This window comes from Pristiophorus japonicus, chromosome 8 (assembly GCF_044704955.1).
Source record: "Pristiophorus japonicus isolate sPriJap1 chromosome 8, sPriJap1.hap1, whole genome shotgun sequence".
Classification (NCBI taxonomy): Eukaryota; Metazoa; Chordata; class Chondrichthyes; family Pristiophoridae; genus Pristiophorus; species Pristiophorus japonicus.
This window is the reverse complement of record NC_091984.1, coordinates 224,430,182-224,449,501: the sequence shown is the minus strand read 5'-3', so window position 1 is coordinate 224,449,501 and position 19,320 is coordinate 224,430,182. Positions and strand designations below refer to the sequence as shown.

The window sequence follows — 19,320 nt, the reverse complement described above, 5'->3', positions numbered from 1 at the left end:
TCAGCTGCTGCCCTGACTGAGCTAATCTAATGGCACGAGGGATTGAACCTTCCTGGTCCCAGTAGCTCACTATGCAGTGTCAAGTAGTACAAGAAATACAGGTCTCAAGTTTCTTAATAGCTCCAAACATTCTCTAAACGTTGAGAAGATAATATAAGAAATAGGAGGAGCAGGCCATACGGCCCCTCGAGCCTGCTCCGCCATTTAATACGATCATGGCTGATCTGATCATGGACTCAGCTCCACTTCCCCGCCCGCTCCCCATAACCTCTTATTCCCTTATCGTTTAAGAAACTGTCTATTTCTGTCTCAAATTTATTCAATGTCCCAGCTTCCACAGCTCTCTGAGGCAGCAAATTCCAGAGAATTACAACCCTCAGAAGAAATTTCTCCTCATCTCTGTTATAAATGGGCGGCCCCTTATTCTAAGATCATGCCCTCTAGTTCTAGTCTCCCCCATCAGTGAAAACATCCTCTCTGCATCCACTTTGTCAAGCCCCCTCATAATCTTATACATTGATAAGATCACCTCTCATTCTTCTGAATTCCAATGAGTAGAGGCCCTACCTACTCAACCTTTCCTCATAAGTCAACCCCCTCATCTTCAGAATCAACCTAGTGAACCTTCTCTGAACTGCCTCCAAAGCAAGTATATATGGAAATATGGAAACCAAAATTGCACGCAGTATTCCAGGCGTGGCCTCACCAATACCTTGTATAGCTGTAGCAAGACTTCCCTGCTTTTATACTCCATCCCCTTTGCAATAAAAGCCAAGATTCCATTGGTCTTCCTGATCACTTGTTGTACCTGCATACTATCCTTGTGTGTTTCATGCACAAGTACCCCCAGGTCCCGCTGTACTGCGGCACTTTACAATCTTTCTCCATTTAAATAATAACTTGCTCTTTGATTTTTTCTGCCAGTTACATACCCAATTGCTGACGTCAATTCGTCTGTGCTGCCCAAAGCTTCAAACACATTATCATCCTTCTGCCTGCGCTCCCCAGTGAATGTGCTGGAAATCCCTGTCAAAACATGGAAATTATAAAAGACCTAAGGAACAAAACATCACTGCAAAACTCCCTGGGGTATAAATTTATCTTGGCCAGTAGCATTGAAGTCAAATAGAAAAGAAAGTAAGTCTGGTGGAGTGCAAAATAGGCTACCGATTTGCTAGCGCTCATTTCGCATTAGCACACAAGATGAATTTACACCCCTCTGATTACTTGCGAAATTGAAGAGTGCAGAGAATGAAACACCAGTAGTCTTCTCAAACTGTCTGATCCAATAGTGATACAGCACATTAGGGCATGACGGTGCAGTTCTGGAACACTTAGTATCACTATCATCTCTAATAATGATGCTAGTTCCAGATCCCAGGTGACTGAAACACACTCTCACCTCCTGCTGGCCTGCTCGGAGTACTGGGAGCAGGACATATGTGGCCCGGGTGTGAGTCAAGAGCTTTGAAGATGAATTCAACAATTTTTTTTTGAAGTTTTACATCAATTACTGTTGAACAATTTTCTTTTCACCTATATTTTATTTTCATGCAAGGTGTGGAAAAAAAAATCTTAATTTTAAACTTCCTCTAAATAAGGACAATTTCATTTTTGCCTCAAAAAAAAGAGAACTTTCTATTACATGGACAGAATATTGCTTTGATTTATAAATCAGCTTGAAATGTTCTCCATTCATTCCATCTCTTTTACTGACTCTAGTGGAGCAGTTTTAAACTCGCTTGCCGACCGAGCCAACAGATCCTTCAGTATCACCACAAACCTTTGTCTCCTGTTTTTGTGTAAATCTTTGGAGCCTTGGGCTTCTCTGTTTTGGCATTGGAACTGCAAAACAAAAAATATTGGAGCAACTCATTATCTGTATGATCATGGGCTATCCCCAAAGTGCAGCAAAAATGATCGGTAGACCCCTCCAAAGGTTTGGTTGGTAATGCATCAACCAATGTGGTACATTGCCTCAAAGCCTCCCTGATAAAGTGCAACATCCCCACCGACACCTGGGAGTCCCTGGCCAAAGACCACCCAAAGTGGAGGAAGTTCATCCGGGAGGGCGCTGAGCACCTTGAGTCTCATCGCCGAGAGCATGCAGAAATCAAGCGCAGGCAGCTGAAAGAGCGTGCGGCAAACTAGTCCCACCCACCCCTTCCCTCAACGACTATCTGTCCCACCTGTGACAGAGACTGTGGTTCTCGTATTGGACTGTTCAGCCACCTAAGAACTCATTTGAAGAGTGGAAACAAGTCTTCCTCGATGCCGAGGGACTGCCTATGATGACAAAATCATGCAAACCAGAAGATCCTACATTCGATCTGTGCTATCTTGCAGTTAGCTGATGGGACAGCAATTGAAGTGCGACAATTGGCCTCAGCATTGCCAGGTTGGGGAATGGTGGCTTTGTGTGTCCCCTAGCCCAGAAGCACCTTCTGACGAAGGGTCATCAACCCGAAACCTTAACTCTGCCTTTCCCTCCACAGATGCTGCCTGACCTGCTGAGATTTCCAGCATTTTCTGGGGTTTTTTGCGCCAAGTTCAGGTTGGTCATGGAAGGGTTCTGATGAAAGGTCATTGACCAGAAACGATAACTCGGTTTTTCTCTCTCTACACAGATACTGGCTGAGTGTTTCCAGCATTTTCTGTTTTTACTTCAGATTTGCAGCATCTGCAATATTTTGCTTTTGGCCATGGATGCTATAGAAGATGAAGATACATTATTGGGGCAGAGGAACCCTGCAACTAGCCACTGCTGGGAACCAACCTCCAATAGTGATTAAAAAATATATATAATTTTTTAAGACCTTGGAAGAGATTGGGAATGCTTTTGTAGGGTGGGACAGTTGATGGGAGGAGCTCTTGGATCTGAATGCTTGGGTCAGGTTTAGTCAAGAGGGTATATTTGTTCAAAGAGTTTGCCCAGAAGGGAAAACTCTTATTTGAAAAAAATATATATATTCAAATAAGTTTTTATTTTAAACAACACAGGTTTCTCCATTCACCACATCAGAAATCCTACCCACCCCGCTCTCCACCCAGTACAACTGCCCCCACCCACCGTCCATTCTCAAGGCTGGTTGAGTCTGGTAGCAAGGGCCGAGTCGCGATCAAGTTGGAGAGGGAGGGCGGTGGAATTTCTTCAGAACAATAACCTTGGAAAACATATTAAAAAGCATTTTTTGAAAATGCAAGTCTCCCCAACTCACAGCTCAGGAAACCCCAAGTAATCCTTCCCACAGTTGCTGCCTTCTCCTAGCATCCCTACCCTTCACCACTCACCACTCCCACAAATCGCACTAAATAACCGATCAATCGCCCCGCTGCAGGAAAATTCCCATCACGACACATTTTGTCAGTCGCACCCAGAACCCCTGCTGCCACCCCCCTCGCCGGCATATGCTCCCACACCCAATCAGTCTTCCCAGTGATGCCGCACCCCAAGTCTAACCTCCCACCACTGCCATACCCTTCACTCTTCTCCCTACTTAGGGCCATTCCCAATTCTGTCACAGTCTCCTCCCAAACCCAATACAGGTTCTGGACAAAGAATTTTTCCGAACGAGGGGTGGTCACATTAAATTGGATGGTACAGGTTCTGAGCAACAGGATATTGTGGCTGGCTGGCTTGGGGCTGGGAGTGCAGCAGAGAGATCCTGGGGGGAGAATCGCAGGGTCAGGCCAGCAACTGCAGGAGTTGGCAGCGAGGAAGGACTTCAATTTGTTCATGTAGGAATTCTGCGCATGCGCTACCCGGTGGCAGGGAATGGTTCTGGATAAGGGAGGTTCAACCTGTATTCCCTCCCCAGGCCTCCCAAATACCATGACCACCCCTCCCTCTCATAACTGTTCTCCCAGATCCTCCAAAGTGCTGCGGTAGAGTGTGACTGGGGGGGGGCGCGGGGGCCAGTCCTCGTACATGAAACACAAAACGCTAATATGTGGGTACAACAAGTAATCAGGAAGGCAAATGGAATGTTGGCCTTTATTGAAAGGGGGATGGAGTATAAAAACAGAAAAGCCCTGCTACAACTGTACAGGGTATTGGTGAGGCCAGACCTACAGTACTGTACACAGTTTTGGTCTTTATATTTAAGGAAGGATATACTTGCATTGGAGGCTGTTCAAAGAAGGTTCACTAGGTTGATTCTGGAGATTTGGGGGGGGGGGTTTGACTTATGAAGACATGTTGAGTAGGTTGGGCCTATAATTGGAATTCAGAAGAATGAGAGATGATCTTACAAAACATATAAGATAATGAGGGGGCTCGACAAAGTGGATGCAGAGAGGATATTTCCACTCATAGGGGAAACTAAAACTAGGGGGCATAGTCTCACAATAAGGGACCGCTCATTTAAAACGGAGATGAGAAAGAATTTCTTCTGAGGGTTGTAAATCCATAGAATTCTCTATCCCAGAGCTGTGGCGGCTGGGTCATTGGATATATTTAAGGCGGAGATAGACATATTTTTGAGAGATAAGGGAATAAAAGGTTATGGGGAGTGGGCAGGGAAGTGGAGCAGAGTCCATGATCTTATTAAATGGTTGAGCAGGCTCGAGGGGCCTCATGGCCTGCTCCTATTTCTTATGTTCACATACTCCCCCACATCCCACACTCAAACACAAACACTCCTCCTCCTCCCGTTCCCCACCAATACTGATGCATACAATTTCTGCCACCCGCCTTCCTGGAATCTCTTCTCTATACCTTTGACTTTAAAAAAAAAAGATATAAAATGAACTACATGGTTAAACTATACAAATATACACAATTAAGACCCACAATTACGAGTTTTCCTTTAACTGTTAAAGATACAATTTGATTTATTAAATCACCATGTCAGGGACCCCAATATATTGCATTATATAGCAAAAAAGTCCAACACACCACGGGAGAGAGATTTTTTTTTTTTAAAGTTTCACATGGTATTGCTCACAGGACTTTCATACCACATAGAGTACAATGTATTAAGTCCAATTGTTAAGTGAGCACAAACTCAAGTGTTCAATTGGATTGGTCAAAGAGCTGTCAATGTGTAAAATGCTCATTAGTTTCAACTCCAAGTTAGAAGCATGAAGTAACTTGTGTGTCTTTTTTTTTTAAGATCATCTGTAATAACATTTTACATCCACTTTTAAATATATATTAAACTTAATGATTGATGCTGGAACTTGGTCACACTCTTATGTCCCCATAATGTTTCTATTAAAGGGAGCCACATATTCATGAAAAGGACTGTTGTGCTTTTTATAGGAACAGGAGTAGGTCACTGAGTCTTGAGCCTGTTTTGCCATTCAATGAGATCATGGCTGATCTGTGACCTAACTCCATATGCAGGTACCCAACTTTGATTAACAAAAATCTATCCATCTCAGATCTAAAATTAATTGATCTAGCATCAATTGATTTGCTAAAGAGTGTTCCAAACTTTTACCACCCTTTGTGTAGAAAGGTTTCCAAATTTAATTCCTGAAAGGTTTGGCTCTAATTTTTAGACTATGCCCCCTAGTCCTAGAATCCCCAACCAGCAGAAATAGTTTCTCTCTATCTACCCTATCTGTTCCCCTTATTATCTTGCAAACTTTGATCAAGTCACCCCTTAACCTTCTAAATTATAGGGAATACAACCATAATTTGTGTAATCTCTCCTCATAATTTAACCTTGGGAGTCCAAGTATCATTCTGGCAAATCTACACTGCACTCCCTCCAAGGCCATTATATCCTTCCTAAGTTGTGGTGCCCAGAACTCCAGGTGTGATCTAACCAGGGATTTGTATAGCTGCAGCATAACTTCTTGTCAAAGAGCAGAACCACAAACCTCATATCCAAGTAAGACCATGAACAGGATTTATCTGATCCCATCACCTGTTTTGCAAGTGGAGGAAAGGCTTGTAATGAAGGTAATTGGAGCAATAACTTGTATTTATACAGCACCTTTAACATAGTAAAACAACCCAAAGTGCTTCACAGGAGTATTACAATACAAAAAAAATTGACAGCTCGAGTTACTTGAGCACAAAAATCTAGGCTGACGTCCAGTGCAGTGCTGAGGGAGTGCTACACTGTCAGAGGAGCTGTCTTTCGGATGAGACGTTAAACCAAAGCTCTGTCTGCTCTCTCAGGTGGACGTAAAAGATCCCACAGCACTACAGGTATTTCAAAGAGCAGAGGAGTTATCCCCAATGTCATGGGGCCAATATTTATCCCTCAACCTGCATCACTGAAACAGATTGTCTGGTCAATATCACATTGCTGTTTGTGGGAGCTTGCTGTGCGCAAATTGGTTGCTGCAGGTCTCACATTACAACAGTGACTGGACTTCAGAAATACTTCATTGGCTGAAGAGAACTTTGAGACGTCCTGAGGTCGTGAAAGGCGCTTATATAAATGCAATTATTTCTTTTTGAGAACAAGTGCCAGTATTGAGCTACCGGGAGGGATGTCCAGTTTGAACAACCCTGCCAGCCCACTCTGAAACTCCTACAGACACAGCACTGGTTTCGGATCCCCCTCCTCAGGCGGTGCTCACCTATCCCCTTCCATGCTACAGTAGCTTCGCCTGTTCCATACCCAGGCCGCCAATCCCCGGGAACGGCACACGCAGCCGGCCAACCTCACACAACTGATGGACATCAGGCCTCCCCCGCGCCAGTCAGGCCCACCTCGTCAGCCAGCGACGGAGGGTGGGGTGGGGCCCGTCCTTCCCCATTGGCTGAGCTCCCGATCGCACCTGCTCAGCCTATCCCTCCTCATTGGTCCTTCCGCTCGGCCGTTGACGAGCCCACCGAGCTGATTGGTCGGTCCGCCGGCGCTCGCGACCGAAAATGCACAGCTGTTTGGATTGGCGCTCGCTTTCCCTTTAGCGATTGGTTTGAGGTGCGGCGGAGATTGATTGGTTGGACATGAATTTGATTGGCGGGACGGTTTGTACTTCGATTGGTGCTGGTGGCTGAGGTACTTCCAGTTGATTGGCTGAAGGGGTATAGGTCCCACTATGGGGCGTGGTCGCCCGCGAGACGTAACGGCGCAACGGTCAAAGGCGACGCGAGAGGCTGGAAAAGGTTCGGTGGTGTGAGGATTCGGGATGGTGGGCAGGGCTTAATCCGAGTCAGCAGCGTTATCTCGATGTAAGTAGCTGGGCAGTCTCCACTGCTTCATCTTTTCTTTTCATTAAGACAGAAAATGTTGAAAAACATTGGTTCAAATAGGGAGTTCCTTCATCAGATGCGCAAACAGCATTTAAAATATCATCAGGACAAGTCAGAGAAGATGACTTCATCGATACTCTGTGAAAGGTAGGTTGTGGGTTCAAGTCCCACACCAGAAACTTGAGCATAAAGATCTAGGCTGACACTCCAGTGCTGTGCTGAGGGAGTGCTGCACTGTCGGAGGTGCCGTCTTTTGGATGAGATGTAAAACTGAGGCTCCTTTCGCTCAGTAAAAGATCCCATGGTGCTATTTTGAAGAAGAGTAGGGGTGTTCTCCCCGGTGTCCTGGCCAATATTTATCCCTCCACCAACATCACCGAAACAGATTATCTGGTCATTATCACATTGCTGTTTGTGGGAGCTTGCTGTGCGTGAATTGGCTGCCGTGTTTCCCACAATACAGCAGTGACTACACTTCAAAAGTACTTTTGGCTATAAAGTGCTTTGAGACGTCCAGTGGTCATGAAAGGTGCTATATAAATGCAAGTTGTCTTTGTTCTGTATATTTACTGCTCTCTGAACATTTGATTGAAAGATATTTCAATCCATGTTTAATCTTGCTCAAGGCTTCTGTAATACTTTTATTGTCAGACTTAATTTTGACTGCTCCTGATTTTAACAAGTGATCCTAATCAAGAAGAAATTAATGGATTGATTTTTTTTAAATTAAGTTAAAATTTATCTCTTTTAGGACACACTTTTCACAATGGCAAACAAGACATTTATTATATCTGCTCCGGGGAAGGTTATTTTGCATGGCGAGCATGCTGTGGTCCATGGAAAGGTAAATCATCATTTAAAAGCGGAAGTCTTACTAGAAAGTAACCCATATGATTGGGTTTCATTTAAAGGCTATGATCTCATCAAGCAGGTTCAGATGATGTCAAAGAAATGCTATAGATTTTTTTCCGTTTGTAACTGCCATCTGAATTAATCGATTAAATTGTTGTCTTATAATGGGGGCGAGCAATGTGACACCATAAAGCATCCTCCAACAAGTGCTATGAATTTTAACATTTGTGCTGTATAAATCAGTAGGTTTGGATAAAGAAGATCCTTCTGATGAAATTCCATCTTCTCACAACAGCAACTAGTTGTTTCTTAAACACATCCAGTGTTCTGGCATCAGCTGCTCTTTCTGATACCCCGGCCAGCTGTTGCTCACTCTCTGTGTAAAGAAATACTTTCTGATTTCTATCCTGAAATTGCCCATCACAATTCTGAACCTGTGTCCTCCTCTGTAGCAGATCTGAAAGTATTGTTTTGGGTAGTAATTCTGGGGGTTAAATTGGATGCATAGCTATGCTAACAGTACAAACTTGGAGGACCTACCTCCTCTCCAGCGCCGTCTTCATGTTGAGGAGGATATCCAAGACCTAATATCCGGGGCTCCTCTGACCTCGACATTTGTGCGTGGGCGACTAATGCTGCGCCAGGGCTGAATTTAACACGTTCTATCTATAATAGTGGTGGGCAATTATTTGGGCTGGAGGACCACTTAAGTTTTGGTGAGCTGTTGAGGGCCACCCACCAATGTTCCCCCTAAGGCGTGTGGCTGCATGGTCATGCAACAATCGCGCGGTCCTGTGCAGTCCGCTCCCCAGCTCCTGCCGCTGGAAGAGATAGTGTGCATGTGTGGCTGCATAGCAGCCGGCCGCACAGCAAATTTAAACTGGCTGCGTGCAGAAAAAAATTAGAAGAAACATAACATAAACATAAATTCAGATAGTAGTTAGATGCTATCTTACATACACAACATGTATTCGATACTGCTTAGAAATGAATCAAAGATAACAGTTGAAAATGTTGTGATATCATCTAGTCTCTGTAAATCAGTGCTGTGAAATAGAACTGTATCCTCCTTACAGCCTGCGTCAGCATCAATTCCCCATCTCAGTCGTCCTTGTGTCCCTCTGCAAAGATTACTAATGCTGTTCCAATTGGTGCCAGATGAGAACTCCCCTGCCGTCGTACTCTGGACACTAGGAGAGGAAAGATGCAGTGCCTGTTACTTTCTTCGGTAAAAGAGTTGTGGAGATGAGCAGCCATGACTCCACTCTAAAATGGATAGGGCATATTCGAGTGCATAGTGCATTTTGGGTACGGACATCCGCTATTGGGACCCCAAATCACGGAACGGATCCTTTTAAGATGGGGCCAGGATGAATCATTTTCGTGAATTGAATTTGAATGAAGTATTACTGTGTTTTTTCCTCGGCTGCAGTTCAGGCCTGTCTCTGACCTATGAGAATTGAAAGTGGATAGATGAATGTGCAGCTCGAGCTCTGGCTCGGGTTCTATTTCTGTCCCATCCAGCTGGCCGGATAGAATGACTTGGTGGGCTGGATATGGCCCACAGGCCATATTTTGCCCACCACTGATCAGTAAAGTCTCCTTTTGAGATGCTTCTTTTCAAGACTTATAAAGTTGTTCCTCACAGCTTGTCGCTCTGACAACAGGAATCGGCCTTATTGTTCACATCTTCACTGTCATTGTGTCCTGAATGGTCTCCATGGTGGATGGTGACCAGATACTGTGTGCAGTACTCCAGGTGTGGGTTCCGGCATATTTATTTCAAATAGATTTGGAAATGTAACCCTATTTGCATTGTTTATTGCCATCTTTAGACATGGTAAGCAATGAGTCACCGAACACCTTGAAATCCCTTTCAACTCCCACTTTGCCAAATTCTATTCCATCACGGACTGCTATTCTTGGATGCCTCCCGAATCCAGTTTACTAGTTTGGTGTCATCTGCAAACTCCTTTTGCAATGAGACTGTGATTCATTGTCAATTTATGTTTATAAGGAACTGGGGGGGATCACGGCACAGACCCCTGGGACACCCCATATCATACTTTCTCTCCCACCTATCATTGTAACCTAGCTCCTCTTCTGACTAGCCTCCGGTTCCTTCTCTCTAACTAACTAACTAACTAACTAATTTACTAATCTACATCTATGTCTTACTTTTGATGGCTGATCTTAGCTTGTAAAGGAGTCTGATGCAGTATTTTATGGAAGTCGAGGGCCACAGCCTCCCCCATAGCTTGATTAAAAATAAAGACAGAAAAGGCTGGAAACATTCAGCAGATCAAGCAGCATCTGTGGAGGGAGAATTAACATTTCGGGTCGATGACCTTTCATTTGATTTATTAACTGATTGATGTAGTTTTGCATAAAAAGTCATACAGTGTAAATTCTAATTTCTGAGCAATGGCAAATAACGTTGTTCGACTTGTAATCACTCCCATATATTTGCTGGGATTTTTTAAATGACCTACGTAGTGCAGTTGTAATGGCAGTTTTTTTTGTCATTTTTCATTTCTTCCCTTCACAAAATGGGTGTTATGGCAGATATCAGCACCTTTTATAAAAAAAAAAAAAAAAATTTTGCTTGGCATCATTAATACAGCAGAGAGAGATTTGGATATCACTGACTTTCTTATCCTGCAAGTGAAGGGCTTGCAGTGATGTAGATTTTGTTTTGAAATTCCAAGGTACTCGCGCTAATTCTTTTTATGATTATAGGTGGCTCTGGCAGTCAGCTTAAACTTAAAAACATATCTCCGGATACGACCATGTTCCGATCAAAGAGTACAATTGAACTTGCCAAATATTGACGTCCATCTTAGTTGGAAATCTGCTGCCCTCCAGTTCCTGCTGACTGCAATTGATGGTAAGATACAACTAAATGAACAGATAACGAATAAAGGATATTACACATGTCATAGTAAGTTGTTTTGAGGGGAGAGGCAGAGACATTAATTCATAAGGACATGAGCTTGCAAGGTGGTACAGTCCATGGGGACACCAAATGCTGTACCCTGCTCCATTGGGATCTGGATCTCGGATAAGCTGCTGTGTGGAGGTACGCAGGTAGAGGCCTGGTGAATCTCTGCAGGAAAATCTCAGGGAAGAGACTCTTGCTTATTTCCTGGCAATCCGTTCAGAGCAACATTGGCAGAGGGTTGGATGGAGGGAATCGGGAGTCAAAAGTGGAGGAAAATTAGAGAAAACGTGATTTAAAAATAATTTATTCTGGAATGTGGAATTGAGTTAACCTAGATGACAAGTAACTTGTATTAGTTTATATAGTATAGATTTAATTATAAAATAATTCCTAATATAGTTACTCGCTATGCCAAATTTTGTTGATCAACTATGACATTTTTTACTGCCAAAAATATTGATGAGCCTAAAGTATGACTGTCTTCATATCCGAATGCTCTTGCGGCATCTACCTTCAAGAAGAGGAATCCTAGTCCAAAAACTAGCATGGAATCTCACTGATAGCAATGGCTGTTACGGTGGTTCTTTAATTGTCGTAGTTTGTAAATAAGGTGCTCTGGAGGCACATGGAGTAATCAGGAAACAGGGTGGATTTCACTCGCGAGGAATAAGAACAACAGGTGCTGGCTTTATACAAGATCAGAGTATTGTAAGATTCCTTTTTTCTTTGAAAGACTTTTCACGGTACTTCATTCAGACATCATGAAGAAACCATGGGAGTACATGGGTAAATCGTGGATTTTACTACGCCTTTGTATTTTTGCACCAAGATCCATGTACGGGTAGCTGAAGGACACACTCAACCTATCTTTGTTGAAAGAGGATTAAAGTACAATTGTCCATGGTCGCTTATTCTATTTAACGTCTCCTTCCATGATATGATGACTGGTTTGGTGAAGGATAAAGTTGGAGGATCCATTTCAGGCATTTTTGAAAGTATGTTAGTGCTTCTTTTCATCAAATTGTTGGCTAACTCACCTAGGGATCCAGTGCATTCCACCCACCAACTTGAACAATGGGCTAACCAGTGGGATATGGTGGTGTGTGTGTTGTAGTTTTGCTTGGCTCAAGAAGGAATCTCCAAGGTACTGATTGGAGCATGCATGGGGCAATGGTTGCTTCTTATCAGTACCTGGAGGATGCCTACTAGAAATAGTTCACCAGGGTAAAGGCCATTTTGATCTGTCTTATTTTTCTTCAATGATGGCTAAGTCCTAATGCAGTTTAAGCTTGTAGCATATAGGACATATATCCATATGGTTCTCCTGTGTGGTTGAGCTCATAGGCATGCAACAGAAAGGCTTCCTCTTGTGCTGACAGTGATCAGGGTGCAGGAACCATTATTCAGTGGGTATGCTATGTATCTATGCTGTGGTTTAGGCGTATGCTGGAAACATACTCTCTTTTTAAGGTGATTGCTACCTTGCAACCAATGCCCTGATGGATAGGCTTGTCTTAGTTGAACATGCAGTGGGAAGCTTAGCAGTACCCTGTGCTCTTTAGCTGGTGAGGCTCCAACAGTACCCATGCACACCCTTGGGGGCCCTACGTCCTGCCAGCCTGTGCACAAGTTCTTTTGACTTGCATAGGTAGGGTTTGTCTCTCTAGTGGGAGAGAGTGGGCAAACAGAAATGTTACAGATGTAGATCAGTTCGTAGTTAGGTGTGGAGACTCTTGAGTTTGGTGATGTTTCTGCTTGTTAGACATCCAGCTATCTTTAAAGAAAAATCTCCTCCAAGAGCTACTATTAGCTGAAAAAGGACTTGTGGGATATTTTCCTCTGGTTACCAATCCAAGGGAAAATGTTGCTGCAAGTATATTTATAAAATATAACATACACTGACTCTCTCTTCCCTCTCATTTTCAACCAGAGGAAGGTATACCTGCTGGAAATGATTTAGACAACAGTTACCAACCTGAGAACTTCCCTGTCCTACAGACGGTTTGATCAGATTGCTGTCTTGATTATTGAACGCTTTGGAAGACTTTTCTACATTAACGGCACTATATAAATGAAAGCAGTTGTTGTATTTTGTCAATTTATTCCGTTATTTGTAAATGTAGATCGTATCTCAACAATGCATACATTGTAAGAGAAGTTGAGGAAAAAAATGATTATTTGGGTCTCTGAAGCTCCTACTTCTGGTATTCTAACACATTGTTAGCATGTAACTATACATTATGGGCCCAAGTTTCCACATGATTTGCGCCTGATTTTTAGGAGCAACTGGTGGAGAACGAACTATCTTAGAAATTGCAATTCTCCACATTTTTTTTTCTGCAGTTCTAGTGAGGTAGAACAGTTCTACTTTGGAACAGAATTTTTTCTTCAAAAGGGGGCATGTCCAGCCACTGACGCCTGATTTCAAAGTTTCCACAGTGAAAACGTACTCCAAACTAAAGTAGAATGGAGCAAGTGAAGATTTTTGTAGAACTGAAAAAACCTGTTCTACACATTAAAAAATCAGGCGCAGGTTACAAATTAGGCGTAGGGAACGAGGTGGGGGGGGGGGGGGGGGGAGGAGGAGGGAAGTCAATAAATTCTACAATAAATTCTTATTTATACTTCTACAAATAAATCCAACCTGAATAAACATTTATAAGCAAAGAAAAGATTAAATAAACCATCTTCCTACCTGTGTGAAAGTGCTTCAGCCATCGTTCGTTCCCGCGGGGGCGGGAGCCGTTCCGTGCGTTCCCGCCGGGGGGGGGGGGGAGAGCCGTTCAGTGCGTTCCCGCGGGAGGGGGGGTGGGGAGAGCCGTTCAGTGAGTTCTCGACGGCGGGCGGGGGTGGGGAGGGAAACTGCTGGCTCAACTTTCTGAGGCTTTCTCACTGCTGCAAGAAGCCTCAGTGCTGATGTGCTGATGGCAATGTGCTTTTATTAAAAAATTTTCAAAAATTAAACAGCTACAAAGAACTACAAAAATGGCCGAGTGCCAATGTTTCCTTCACACTGCGCGAACGCTCCAACGCGCACGCGCAGCATTGCCGGCAGAAAAAAAAACTAATTTAAATAGTACCCGCCCCCTCCCACTTACAAAATCGGCGCAAGTGTAGGCTCCGCCCCCCCTGCACACCGCACCAGGCAGACGAGGAGCTGCAGGGCGCTCGAGAATAGCGCATTTTTTTTTTAGGTGCGAAAAACGGGCACCCAGCTCGGAGGGGCGCCAGTTTTTTTTCGTGTGGAAACTTGGGCCCTTTGTCTCTACCCTGCTTGGCACAATATTTCAAATACCTTTAACTAAATAATACATGGGGCCTGAAATTGGTGAAAGCTAAGTTCCGTCCAAAGGACCGCTGAGATCCTGACTGTACTTTGGGCGGAAGTTTCATGGAAAAATCCGAGAAAGACTGCCCGGCGGCAAAAATGGGACATATGCGCCGATTCTGGGCGGCAGCTCCCATTCCCGCTGGCAAATGCAATCCTCAGCAAAGTACCGCCGAGGATTGAGTCAGGCCCAGAGGGGTGGAGGAACCTGATGAAATTTTTTTTTTAAAACACTAGAAATCTTTCAGGGGACCCCATCCACCTGAATCCCTGCAAAAAATAAAATTAAGAAAAGAAGTGGACTAACCTTTTTTTGCAGGTCTTCATACTTAGCGTTGAGGTTAGACCTGCCTCCACGCGGCGGTCCTTCCCCCTGTTGCAGCCAAGGACTGCCTGGACCAAACTGGCAGCTCAGCGGGCGGGAGGACACTTATGCGCATTGCACACCAGCAGACGGTACCCAGCGGTCTTCTCTCCCCAGCGGCGGGAGGCCTCCACCAAACTCACTCGGAGGGGAGACCGCCGAGAGAACTCGGCAGCAGCTGACGGTATGTCTACTAATTCTGGGCCCGTAATGTTAATTGAATTGTTACTCATACCTGATTCTACATGTTTTTCTCAACAATTAATCCATACAGTTTTTGATAAGCAAAGGGACAGGGGCAGCATGAAGTCTGTTGCTTCTGGTATACCTTTTTAAATTTTAATAAAAAGTAGCGGAGGTGTAGGACAGTTTTAGTGTTAACAGAATTGCTTCTTCCCAACGGCCACATTAATGATGCTGATTGTTTTTGTAGCTGATGTTCTGAATCCAAAGGCTGCGAGTCAGGAACAGATGGAGCAACTGCGACGGTTTGCAGGAATTCCAGAAGGTTCTACGGACGCAATGAGCCTCAGTATCCTCTGCTTCCTTTATCTATACGGAGCTATCTCCGCCAGCTCTAGGTATTTGAGTTCTTTCTATCCCGTTAACTCACTGCAGTAGGAAAGACACAATTTAACTTGGCACCAATTTTGATAGTTGCATCAGGACAGTTGGCAGACTGATGTCGATATTGCAGCTCCTAAGGATGCTTTTAGGTTGCAGAAGTACAGCTCCCTGTCGAGATGTATAATAAATACACCTGCACTGGGAGGAAGTTTGGATGGTTATAATCGTAATCTAAAGATAAGAAAAAGAAGGGATGAGAACAACGGTCAATGTCAGATAAAAAATAATATAATACTCAGAACAGAAAAGACTATAGGAAGTAATAAGAAAATATCATTGACAGAAATAAGCAGGAGTAATGAATAATAAAAGCGATAACCGAAACATGGCTTCAGACATGACGAGACAGGCAGTCAAAAATATTGCGGGCTGTAATATATTTAGAAATGTTAGGGAAGGAAGGACGGGTAATGTTCCCTCAAATTTTCTTTTGGCCCACGCTCCTTTTAAAGGCCATTCAAAATTCCGTACATGCGTGGTTATTCTATTTAAAGGCCAGCTCACCAGCTGCGCAGGACCTGCAGAGCACTGCGTGGCCGTGCAGCTTAAAGGGAACAGTGGTGGAGTAGCTGTGTTAATCAGAAATAACATGAAGGCAGTAGCAAGAAAGGACATGACTAACAAAGGGGTACAAACCGAATTTTGTGTACTTTTTTTTTTCTGGTGTATGATCCAAGGAGCATGAGAGCCATTTGCGTGGTTGGAAAGAAGTGTCGAAATCTGATGAGAAAATATGCAACTTCTAAGACCCCAACCTACTTTAATGCAGCAAGCAAAACTCCTGCAATAATATTGTGCTGATTTTCGGATTGTTGTTGGCAGGCAGTTGCCAAATGTGGACATTCTGGTTTGGTCTGAACTTCCAACAGGAGCTGGGCTGGGATCCAGTGCTGCATATTGTGTGTGTCTGGCAGCAGCCCTTTTAGCAGCCAGTGGGACCATTGCCTGCCCTGCTCCGCTGGAGAAAGGCATCACCAGGTAAGCAAAGATACCTCTTGAGGTTTTATAGCCTGTCTTGTAGAAATATTATTCTAATGATAAGACTTGCAAATGTATTCAGTCAGAAGAAAAAAATAGTCAGCCAATGTGGATTATTTGATTCTAAGCAGGAAGTCTCTATTGCTGCTTAAGCTGTTACAGGGTATAGAGTTGGATTATTATTGGGTATATTTACCTAGTGGGATTCTCTAAGGTGCACATTTAGTAAAATATCTGAGGCCATATAATTTGTAACATGTTGACCTATTCCGGAGGCTTCAAATATTTAATGAAATAACGAGACTTTTGGTTATGACTGTTTACACTGGATATTTTAGGTCAGACTATCTGGCTAAATGACTGAATTTCACATTCTCAGTGCCGGATAACAGAGTGTAGCTCCAGATAATGGGTGCATTTTTACATTGTCTGATCTGTATCATCATCATCATAGGCTGTCCCTCGAACGAGGATGACTTGCTTCCACATGAGTTCACAAATGTTTCAATGAAGGTCCCGATGTTCCACTCCTGAACTCCAATTGAAGGGTGGAAGATGCCTGTGGGTGGATTTTTTCAACGTGCGGTGACCGTTGCACACCAGCCACCACACGGGCTTGACAGAGCTAGGCCTTTATCCAGTGGCAAGGGTTAACCAGGACAACTGGAGACCTGCTCTGCTGCATGGACCTACTGTGTGCGCACATTGCAGTGTGGGCTGGCCCATGCTGCCCCTGGGCCCTCGGCTCTTCTGGGCCCCGTACCCTTATCTGCCGCACCTCCGCCACAATCTGTCACCGCACCTCCGCCTCGATCACTCGCCGCACCTCCGCCACGACCTTCCCACATCACCTGGGCCCTGCCGATACTTCTACCCACGCTCCAAACAGCAACCTGGTCCTGATGACGTCGCCCACCTCGAAGCCGTCGCACACTTGGAGCAGCTCGCGCTGGAAGTTGTAGTGGCATGCTCCAGCTCTTTTTATAGCCCCGATCCGCGGAAGTGATCTCACGCAGGTCGGGGTGGCCCACCATGGTGTAGGGCAGTGGCCTATAAGCAGCTGCAGGGGGACGCATCTTATTTTGGCATCACTGCCATTTAGCCATTTATCATCGGTCCTGCCGCTTGGCAAGTACGAGTTCATTTCTTTAACTTGCCTGTATTAATTTTTCACTCATCTAAAGCCTCAGCTTTAATCAGAGAAAATGAATCTTTTTGGGGGGGGTGATGGGAGGGTGGAAATGACCTTTGATACTGATGAGCTAGTTAACGGAATGGGTGAAAACTGCAACAGGTGACAAAAGGTGAGTTTTTGGTAGGAATGGGATTTAAAAACTTGAATCTGCTGAATTGTTTTGGAAATGCTGAACACTATGCAATTTCAGCATGTAGATTTAATATGAAAATACACTGGGAGGGGAAGGGAGAAGAAATAAAGAAATTGCCATTAAACACCAATAAAGCCATATTCTGGCAGTTGGATAATAATTTTGTTCGAATCATAGAATGATACAACACAGATAATCGTGCCTGTGCCAGTTCTTTTGAAAGAGCTTTCCATTAGTCCCTCACTCCCTTTCAGCCAATGCATTCCGGATCTCCCTTCATTCAGATGAAGGAAGCCAAGTGGTCTTGCCTGCCCTTTGATTATCCTTTTCCTTAAGTGCTCCTTAAAGATTCTAATTATATCACAATGTTCCAAATACTAAACAATGCAACCAGTACTTGCAAAAGAATGGGCTCTATTTTCCCCAGTTACTTGTGCCGTTTTTTTGGCACGCATTGCTTTTTTTTGGCCGAAATTTACAATATCCAAGTTTCCCCAGCGATTGTGCGCCAGTGTAACTCAATTAGTTACGATTTTTTTAGGTTTTTTTTTAACCTCATTGAGGGCGTAACCTGTCATCATGCCAATTCTGGCCATTTAAGTAAGTTTGGCCAGCTTCGATTGACTCCCTATTTTTCTTAGGATGGCGTATGTGACCGCTGTGGAGAAACCTTCTAGGCAGTTAAGGAAATCAGTGCAGCAGATGCAGTTCCAGGCCCAGACATCAGCAGCAGAGATGGGGGGAGAGAGGGCGGCCCTTCAGCCTGGGATAGTAGCGGGTCTCGGCACCAGGAGGCCCTTCGGCCTGGGATAGTAGCGGGTCTCGGCACCAGGAGGCCCTATGGCCAGGGATAATGGCATGGGTGGGGGGGGGGGAGGGGAAGGAGGAGGAAAGAGAGAGAGAGAGAGAGAGAGAGATAGACTTTGGCATAAACACTAATTTAATGCTGGTAAGTTGTTGCAATGTGCAGGTTGCTGTGAGCTGGCCAGAATGTGTTGTATGTGTCACTTTCCAGCCTTAGCCCGCAGTGTGTCCCTGGCAACCTGATCTTTTTGGCGCGGATCTTGGGCTCGACCCCCAAAGCTTAAGGACAGGCTAGGTGGTGTCAAAATCAACAATTCAAATGGGGAAACTTGGATGATTTTTTTTGGGGCGTAGTTGGGCCCCAAAAAAAGGGGCGTAACTCTTCAAGCACGCCAAAAAACAGCTTTGGAGAAAATTGAGCCCTAGAAACTGAAGTTGATAATTGCCTTTACACAAGGGTAAATGATATTTAAGCAAACACTAATCAATTATCCCCACTCTTAATGACCATCGATTTTTTTTAAAAAAAATTATTTTTACCCACCATCAGATGGAATGAGGATGACCTGGAACTGATTAACAAATGGGCCTTTCAGGGAGAGAAGCTGATCCATGGAAACCCATCTGGTGTGGATAATGCTGTGGGAACATGGGGTAATGTTTATTATTTATTGAAGTCAGAACATTTTACCAGTGCTTAGAAGTTATAGTGGTTCTTTCAAAAATGTTTTGGCAGTTTGCCTTGATAATTTGCCATCAACAGCACTCGACAATATGAAGGATGTGAATTCCACCATTTTAAATTTGAATTGGTTCTGACTCCTGAAAGATGTAGTCAGACGCAGTGCAAAACCAGTGATTGTATCTCCTATTGGGCGAGACAGCGGACAACACACTAAGAAAAGTACATGGAGAGCTGCAATACACAACCTTTTTTTT

General features: G+C 44.1%; 2 protein-coding genes across 4 annotated transcripts in view; one reads left to right on the top strand and one right to left on the bottom strand.

Annotated features, from left to right (window-relative positions):
* The window catches only part of mmab (metabolism of cobalamin associated B), a 62,432-nt gene extending 55,703 nt beyond the window's left edge, over window positions 1-6,729 (bottom strand). For both annotated transcript variants that reach the window (XM_070887992.1, XM_070887991.1), the window contains exons 1-3: window positions 6,541-6,729; window positions 1,784-1,845; window positions 933-1,026 (exon numbers count right to left, since the gene is read on the bottom strand). In XM_070887992.1, the coding sequence (XP_070744093.1) occupies window positions 933-1,026; window positions 1,784-1,845; window positions 6,541-6,644 (260 nt within the window). In that variant the 5' untranslated portion in view covers window positions 6,645-6,729. The remainder of the gene's footprint in view (window positions 1-932; window positions 1,027-1,783; window positions 1,846-6,540) is intronic.
* Window positions 6,730-7,041: 312 nt separating this feature from the next.
* The window catches only part of mvk (mevalonate kinase), a 50,065-nt gene continuing 37,786 nt past the window's right edge, over window positions 7,042-19,320 (top strand). Inside the window, exons 1-6 of one of the 2 annotated variants that reach the window (XM_070887984.1) lie at window positions 7,042-7,138; window positions 7,911-8,003; window positions 10,751-10,898; window positions 15,078-15,225; window positions 16,094-16,249; window positions 18,932-19,035. In XM_070887984.1, the coding sequence (XP_070744085.1) occupies window positions 7,926-8,003; window positions 10,751-10,898; window positions 15,078-15,225; window positions 16,094-16,249; window positions 18,932-19,035 (634 nt within the window). In that variant the 5' untranslated portion in view covers window positions 7,042-7,138; window positions 7,911-7,925. The other variant, XM_070887985.1, reaches the window with a different exon arrangement.